Source organism: Lactuca virosa, chromosome 3, assembly GCF_052849685.1.
Source record: "Lactuca virosa cultivar CGN04683 chromosome 3, Lactuca_virosa_CGN04683_v6, whole genome shotgun sequence".
Classification (NCBI taxonomy): Eukaryota; Viridiplantae; Streptophyta; class Magnoliopsida; order Asterales; family Asteraceae; genus Lactuca; species Lactuca virosa.
Window position 1 is genome coordinate 193,964,857 of NC_136428.1, and position 8,984 is coordinate 193,973,840.

General features: G+C 37.7%; 1 protein-coding gene across 1 annotated transcript; it reads left to right on the forward strand.

Moving 5' to 3' along the window:
- Window positions 1-2,278: 2,278 nt before the first annotated feature.
- Window positions 2,279-6,613, forward strand: LOC145166882 (uncharacterized). The gene is made up of 2 exons (XM_079085933.1): window positions 2,279-5,013; window positions 6,029-6,613. Exons 1-2 carry the CDS (start codon window positions 2,427-2,429, stop codon window positions 6,436-6,438), a joined length of 2,997 nt encoding a protein of 998 aa, XP_078942059.1. The 5' UTR covers window positions 2,279-2,426; the 3' UTR covers window positions 6,439-6,613.
- Window positions 6,614-8,984: the final 2,371 nt, after the last annotated feature.

An 8,984-nucleotide genomic window follows, 5' to 3' on the forward strand; every position in this document is an offset into this window, starting at 1 on the left:
ATATATATCCTTATATGATAGGATGTTGTAGTAGTGGTATGTTGGTTATAGTGCTAGTTGTTGTGACATGTTCTACATGGGGTTTGGATGCTAAACAATGGACCTGTCTTGGAAGCTTTCCTGAGAACAGAACACAGAAGAACCGTTAGAGGACGACCGGGTGCTCTTCCGGGACGTCACTCCGACGATCAAGTTAGTTTTCCGAGAGAGCGGATTTTAGGGTAAATTCAGTGAGGGATAAGATGGATCTCTTCCTTGAGGCGGAAGAGAACGCAGAAGAGATCCTTTTGTACCTGTTACTAACGGATCGTGGGGACCTCGTCCAATGAGTGTCATACGTGGCCTCCTCTAACTGGGAGAATAATGCCCACGCTAACTAACTACCTGGTGACGTCAGTTCTGGGCGTTACCTAAGCTTCTTGTCACGTCCTAATTGGTCGTGAGTGAATGACAAGGTCATGGGGGATATTCGTCCCTCGTGGAAGGAAGCGAACTGCTACCCCGGTGCTGGATTACTTGGGCCAAGGGTGGGCCTTGGCCAAGGTTTAAACGAGATAACGTCTCGTTTATACTTCCGTTACATTTAACGTGGCAGTTCATGGTAACGTTAACACTAGTAGATTGGTTATCATCTAATGGAGTGTCATAGGGGTTGTATGTAGTCATGTAGGATATCCTAAGAACTCTTGTTTTAGGCTTTCCTACCTGTTCTTTGTTTGGTTGTGGCTCTAGAGTAGGATCATATGTTCGGGTGGCTATCTCACATCTGGTTACTTATGGTTACACATTTCATGGAGGCTAGCTGGTAGCGAGACAATATGATGTGAGAAGACTAGTAGGCTAGTGAGCTGTATGATTGATGTTTGCCTATATTGTGTGCCTACTTGATCCTTGATTGTTTATATATCGACATATGGTGGTAGTGGGTTGAGGCGGTCTTGCTTTGTGTTGAGGCCAAGATACCCGGTGCGGGTCGGCTGTAAGCCGTAGGCATGAAGGCTCGGAAAGAGCGGTTGGGTTGAGGCGGTAGGCCAACAAACCCTGGGTATTCCAGTCTGATGACTAATTGGACCCGTTGCATGTTGGTATTCCAGTCTGATGACTGATTGGGCCTGAGCATTCCAATCCAATGATTGTGGGTCGTTATGCATGCTTGTATGTTTATCGTATGAGGGTATTCTGGGGGAAACTCACTAAGATTTGTGTTTACCTAGTTATTTTGTTTTTCAGGTTTTATCGGTGATCGTGGGAAGATGAAGGCGGGACTGTACACACTCATCAACATCATTGAGGATTCTGCGTTTCTTATATTACTCTGATTTTCAATAAATGTAATTTGGAATAAACGGTTTTCTTAATAATAGGTTTATAATTGGGAAGTTTTACTTTAATAAAATAAAAAATTTTGGTTGTGAAAATGGGACGTTACAATATTGATATAGATCTAGATATGGCAGATCGATAATTGAGTTAGGGTCGATATCTCCTTCATGAACTTGCCCAATAATATTGACCGATTGAACATAATTTGGGTCCCAAATTCAAAATCCAACATGGTGCTGCCATCAATCCATACATATTCATCAACCAAAATTTATTGTCGAGATTGATAGTTACTTCTAAGACGTCGATCGATAATATAGTTAGGGTTGATTGAACTTACTCGTTTGTAGATGCAAATCCCAATTTTATAATCACCCATTACAAATTCATTTCATACATAAACTCTTTAGATGATAATAATTGCATTTCTCCTAAATCGAATTTAATAAAAAAGTTTTGATAATAGATTGTGCATAATATGAGCAGTAAAAAAAAGAACCATATCTTGAATAAGAAGACTGACGATAGTAATGATTTCAAATAAGTATTTTAGTAATTTAGTTATAATCTAATTTTAAAAGAATATTTTTAATTTTAAATAGATTAATTATGACTATATTATGTATTTTGGTATATACGTGAGTTTATAGGTTTTATACAAGTTTACAAAAATATAAATAAAAGTTTCCTTATATTTTAATTTTTAAAAAATCAACGACATCTAATTAATTTATAGATTAAAGTATTAGACTAATCTTCAAGTACATGAAATACATACCAATACAACAAAATACGGTAATAAAGTTGCATATTATATATTTTGATTTCATTCTACATATTAGTTGTAAAAATATAAAATTAGAAAAAAAAAAACTTTATTTATATAACTTTTGTTTTAAAACCCAAAATAATTCAAGCCCATTAATTTAGAAAAAAAGGAGTATAAAAGTTATAACCATTTTCCTCCAGATCACACACTATGATATCACTCTCTTTCTACTCCTTTCCTAATTTTTCACCCACCCTTCTTCTTCTTCTTCTTCCCCATTTCTCTCTGAAATAACCAGTGTGTGTATGTGTGTGTGAGAGAAATTGACCACAAGATGAGGTTCCTCTTCCTCCTACTGCTGTTACAGTGCATTCCCAACTCATTCTCTGCCAAATCAGGCCGATTGCCGGAATACCAAGCACTCATTTCCCTCAAATCCGCCATCTCCGACGACCCACAGTCCTCCCTTTCCACCTGGGACCTTTCTACCAGCCACTGTACTTGGTCCGGTGTCACCTGCGATTCTAGACGCCATGTTATCGATCTCGACATCTCCGGCCGCAATCTCACCGGCACTCTCTCCTCCGACATTGGTCACCTCCGCAGCCTCGTTAATTTCACCATCGCCGCCAACAACATTGGTGGCCCTATTCCACCGGAGATCGCTTCCATTTCTGGCCTCCGCCTCCTCAATCTCTCCAATAATATTATTAATGAGACATTCCCACCGGAACTTTCTGCGCTTAAGTCTCTGCAAGTGCTTGACCTTTACAACAACAACATGACCGGCGACCTGCCACTCGCCGTCTCCGAAATGACCAACCTCCGACACCTCCATCTCGGCGGAAACTACTTTTCTGGCGTTATTCCGCCGGAGTACGGACGGCTTCCTTTTCTTGAATACTTGGCTGTCTCTGGGAACGAACTCACAGGCTCTATTCCTCCCGAAATCGGAAACTTAACAAACCTCCAACAGCTCTACATTGGGTACTACAATGGTTACACCGGTGGTATTCCTCCAGAAATCGGTAATTTATCAAGCCTCATTCGCCTCGATGCTGCCAACTGTGGTCTCTCCGGTGAAGTTCCTCCGGAAATCGGGAAGCTTCAAAACCTGGACACGTTGTTCTTGCAAGTGAACGGACTTTCTGGATCTCTAACGAAGGAGCTTGGAAGCTTGAAGAGTTTGAAATCCATGGATTTGTCAAACAATATATTCACCGGAGAAATTCCCCCCTCTTTTGCAGACCTCAACAATCTCACCTTACTCAATCTGTTCCGAAACAAACTCCACGGATCGATTCCTGATTTCATCGGCGAACTGCCGGAGTTGGAGGTATTACAGCTCTGGGAAAACAACTTCACCGGAAGCATTCCTCAAGGCCTTGGCAAGAACGGAAAGCTACAGATCCTTGATCTGTCTTCCAACAAATTAACAGGTTCACTTCCTCCCAATCTATGCAATGGAAACAAACTCGAAACGATAATCACTTTGGGAAACTTTTTATTTGGTCCGATTCCGGAGTCTCTTGGTGAATGCCAATCGCTGAATCGAATCCGAATGGGAGAAAATTTCCTCAATGGTTCAATTCCAAAAGGGCTTTTCAGTTTGCCTCATCTCTCACAGGTTGAACTTCAGAACAATCTTCTCTCCGGTGAATTCCCGGTTACCGATTCTGTTTCAGCGAATCTCGGTCAGGTCAGTTTGTCAAATAATCGATTAACCGGTCCGCTGCCGGCCACCATTAGCCAATTTTCCGGTGTGCAGAAGCTTTTACTTGATGGTAACAAGTTTACCGGCAACATTCCCGGCGAAATAGGCAAACTACAGCAACTATCCAAGATCGATTTCAGCCACAACAGTTTATCCGGCGAAATCGCTCCTGAAATCAGCCAGTGTAAACTTTTAACATATGTCGATCTCAGCCGTAACCAGCTCTCCGGCGAAATCCCAACCGAAATCACAGGCATGCACATTCTAAATTACTTGAACGTCTCTCGTAATCATCTAATCGGAAGCATTCCAACATCCGTAGCGTCAATGCAAAGCTTAACATCCGTCGATTTCTCCTACAACAATCTCTCCGGTCTTGTCCCCGGCACCGGTCAGTTCAGTTACTTCAATTACACTTCATTTTTGGGGAACGCCGATCTCTGTGGACCATATTTAGGACCTTGTAAAGAAGGAATCGCAAACGCCACCCATCAACCACATTCAAAGACATCACTTTCCGCCTCTGTAAAACTTCTTCTCGTTCTTGGCCTACTCTTCTGTTCCATCGCCTTCGCCATTGCAGCAATCATCAAAGCTCGATCTATCAAGAAAGCTTGTAAAGCTCGATCATGGAAGCTTACTGCTTTCCAACGCCTAGATTTCACTTGCGATGATGTTCTCGATTCTTTAAAGGAAGATAACATCATCGGAAAAGGAGGAGCGGGGATTGTTTACAAAGGCGCCATGCCCAACAATGAGCTTGTGGCGGTGAAAAGATTGCCGGCCATGAGCCGTGGTTCTTCTCACGACCATGGATTCAATGCCGAGATTCAAACCCTAGGAAGAATCAGACATCGACATATCGTGAGATTATTAGGGTTTTGCTCCAACCATGAAACTAATTTGTTAGTGTATGAGTATATGCCAAATGGGAGTTTGGGTGAAATGCTTCATGGGAAGAAAGGGGGACATTTGCTTTGGGACACAAGATATAAAATCGCTATTGAAGCTGCAAAGGGTCTTTGTTATCTCCACCATGATTGCTCACCATTAATCCTCCATCGTGATGTCAAATCAAACAATATACTTTTGGATTCCAATTTTGAAGCCCATGTCGCCGATTTTGGTCTTGCAAAGTTCTTGCAGGATTCCGGCACCTCAGAATGTATGTCTGCCATTGCCGGTTCTTATGGCTACATCGCCCCAGGTATAAAAGAATCTCATCATATCCTAGCTTAAATCTTTGATTTTTTTCAAATTGGTATTTCAAATTATTGATTTTTTGACATGGGTTTTTGAATTTGGGATCAAAGCTTTGGTTTTTGTCATGTGGGTATGTCAGATTATTGATTTTTGGACATCGGTTTATGAAATTGGTATCAAAGCTTTAATTTTTTCAAATGGGTTTTGGAAATTAGGACCAAAGATTTGATTTTTTTCATATGGGTATTTCAGATTATTAATTTTTGGAAATGGGTTTTTAAATTAGGGATCAAAGCTTTGATTTTTTTCAAATGGGTTTTGGAAATTAGGATCAAAGCTTTGATTTTTTTCATATTTGTATTTCAGATTATTAATTTTTGGACATGGGTTTTTAAATTAGGGATCAAAGCTTTGATTTTTTCAAATGGGTTTTGGAAATTAGGATCAAAGCTTTAAATTTTTTTCATATTTGTATTTCAGATTATTAATTTTTGGACATGGGTTTTTAAATTAGGGATCAAAGCTTTGATTTTTTTCATATGGGTATTTCAAATTATTAATTTTGGACATGGGTTTTCAAATTTGGGATCAAAGCTTTGATTTTTTTCACATGGGTATCTCAGAATCTTGATTTTGAGACATGGGGTTTGGAAATTGGGACCAAAGCTTTGATTTTGTCCATATGGGTAATCTCATATTATTTTTTTGGACATGGGTTCTGGAAATTGGGACCAAAGCTTTATTTTTTTTCCAAATGGGTATCTCAAATTATTGATTTTTGGACATGGGTCTTCGAAATTGGTACCATATCTTTGATTCTTTTCACATGGGTATTCGTATATCAAGATTACTCGTATATCAAGATTATTGATTTTTTGACATGGGTTTTGAAAATGTGAATCAAAGCTTTGATTTTTTTCACATGGGTGTCTCACATATTGAACTTTTCGACATGGGTTTTTGAAATCTTGACCAAACTTCTGATTTTTATAATAAAAATTGTGTGATTTTTGTTTCAGAATATGCATACACACTTAAGGTTGATGAAAAGAGCGATGTGTATAGCTTTGGTGTGGTTCTTTTAGAACTTGTAACAGGAAGAAAACCAGTTGGGGAATTTGGAGATGGTGTTGATATTGTGCAATGGGTTAGAAAGATGACAGATGGAAGCAAAGAAGGTGTTATGCAAATCTTGGATCCAAGACTTTCAAGTGTTCCAATTCATGAAGTAATGCACTTGTTTTATGTTGGAATGTTATGTGTTGAAGAACAGGCGGTTGAACGTCCGACAATGAGAGAAGTTGTGCAAATGTTGACGGAGCTCCCAAAGCCGCCCAATGCCGCCGTCACCACCGCCTTAGCTCCGCCATCGCCCACCATGGAAGATGGCAAAGAGAAGCAAGAGCCGGCTGATCTTTTAAGCATATGAAGGAAAGAGTAAAGGTGTTTGAGTTGGTTAATTTGGGGTTAGGTTTGGTTTTTTGTTCTTTTTTAATGTTTAGGGGGGAGGGAAGGGTTTTTAGTTGTAAGTGTTAAGGATGTTTTTGTTATGTTTTAGAAAGTAATTTGTGAATAGTAAGATTGGTTGGGGGTTTTTAAGTTTATGGTAGTTGTTGGACTCTTTTTTTAGGATGTTTTGAAAATAAGCAAGTCCTTTAATCAAGAATCAAGTAAGCAAGCTCTCAAATTCTTTCTTTGATACTTGAAAAAAGATCATCAACATCCATAACAAATGTGCTGTTTATAACTTTGAGAGTGATCGAAATGGGAATTTGATTCGATTTTGATTTTGTATTTGGTTGAATGTGAATACTAATTTTAAATAAGAAGGTGTTTGATAGTCTCTAATATGACCATTGAGAGGAAACATCTGAATGGTTCAGCTCATTAAGAGCATTTGGTTTGTCAAGTTAGAGCCTTTGAATCGGTAGATGCATCTGAATGGTCCAGCTAAAAGGATCTAAAAGGATGAGTCTTAACCATTTAAAGGTTAGAAATCCCTAGAAACATCCATCATCTGTCGTAGTCCTCACCTCCTCCCTTTATCAGCTTTTGGTGGTACCTTTATGCCACTTTTCATTGTATGTCGACCAAGTCAAGAACAAGGAACAAAGATGACTTATATTGTCGATTAGAGTCTAATAGCCATTTATGTTGTTTTATATGGATATATCGATATAGAAAGATTTACTTTAATTTGAGCCTTACGTTTACATCAAAGGATATCCATTATAACATCGAGTTAAAATTTTAGAACATCCTATATGTTAGAAATCTGGGGTATGTTAGAGATTTAGAGTAATAAAGCACTTGAACTTATGAGAATCGTGATAACACTTTTAAATTGAGGTATTTCGGCGGTACTCTCGGAACCACCAATTGGATAAGACTCAAAATATGAGAGAACAAGAACAGAGAATGAGATGTTACGATTTTTGTATGCACCTAGAAGATATGACCAAAAAACAGATTATGTATATCTTTGTTTGAAAACTGTCACAAACAGTTTCATATCTGAAAAATGTCAAACTGTCCCAAATAAAAAATTTCCAAACTGACATGGCAGCTCGACCCAGCCAGGGGCTTTGCTTCCAGGGGCGCTGCCCCCAGATTCTCGTTCGTTCAGGGGCTTCGTTCCTAAATGACAGTTTATTTTGAATCTTGAACAAACTTAAACAAGTGTGCACTCCACACCTCCCCTACTTATTTAATATTTGTCAAGATTATATTTGGTCAACAAAGTAATCCATTACACTTAAATACACATTGGAGATACAAATTACCAACAAGGTATTTCGATTGCTTGGATTCCACTAAGAGTCGTGATACACTTTGAGATTAAAGTATTTCGATGGTACAATCGAAGTGATTAAATGAAGAATAGAGAATGTGAATGTTATGATATGATGTACCAGAAGAATCACCAAAAATGGAATTTACGATGGTGTCTGAAAACTACCAAAAAGTTGTCACAATGCAGTTAGAAAACAACCAAAAAACTAAGTTAAAATCGGTTTCATGTTAGGGGTAAAACCACCAGGTTTAATGTTTCAATGTCAGGGTCAAAATTATCTAGGTTAAAATTCTCAAATTCTTATGTCTTTTCATTTTCTATAAAACAATATTAACCCAGTTAAAAAAATCAAGCTGACTCGACCCCACCTAGAGATTCTGACCCTTGGACCCCGCTACCAAGGTCTCTGCAGAGACCCGTGGTTTAGAGGTTTCACCATTAAATGATAATGTACTTTGAATCAAGACAAATTCAAACAAGTGTGCACTCCTCACCACCTTACTTGTTCAATATTTGTCAAGATCAAATCGATCAACAAATTAATCTCATTACACTTAAATAACATTGATAACATAAATCACCAACACTATAGTTATGGTTATTAGTTAATCAAATATATTTAGTTGACTCTTCATTTTGGAAATTAATTTTAAATTAATATTTTGTTGTGTTTTTTAATTGTTTGATTAATTCATTTTGGATATGTTGATTACATTTGAAACTTCTGTATTTATGTTTTATAAATATATGGATATTTAACTTTTAATGGTTGAATTTTTATTTATTGAGTATTTATGTTTTATAAAATTAACATTCATGAATTTTATAAACCAACCATTAATACATTACTATTTGGATATTATTTTTGTTTAAAGTGCATTGCCTTTTTTAATAACTTTGATAGTCCATTCCATGGGATTTGATCAAAATAGGAACGTAAGTCCATTCCAATTTTATATTTGGTTGCAAAGGAATAGAGGAAATAAGTATGAATTTTATTTATGTTGGATGCATGATCCTATGATCCTATCACAAGATAATACTTTTTTTTTGAAGGTGTTGTAAGTTATCTCAAGTTCAACTTTTCAACATTAAATGTTACAAACATGAAACACAAGAAAAGTTAACAATTTTAAAACATCTTAGGTTCAACTTTTCAACATTAAATGATACAAACATGC

Bases quoted from the DNA above. Each gene is read 5' to 3' on its own strand.
- LOC145166882 (XM_079085933.1), top strand. From the start codon at position 2,427: ATGAGGTTCCTCTTCCTCCTACTGCTGTTACAGTGCATTCCCAACTCA. The intron at 5,014-6,028 runs GTATAAAAGAAT...TTTTTGTTTCAG, and splicing joins TTATGGCTACATCGCCCCAG to AATATGCATACACACTTAAG.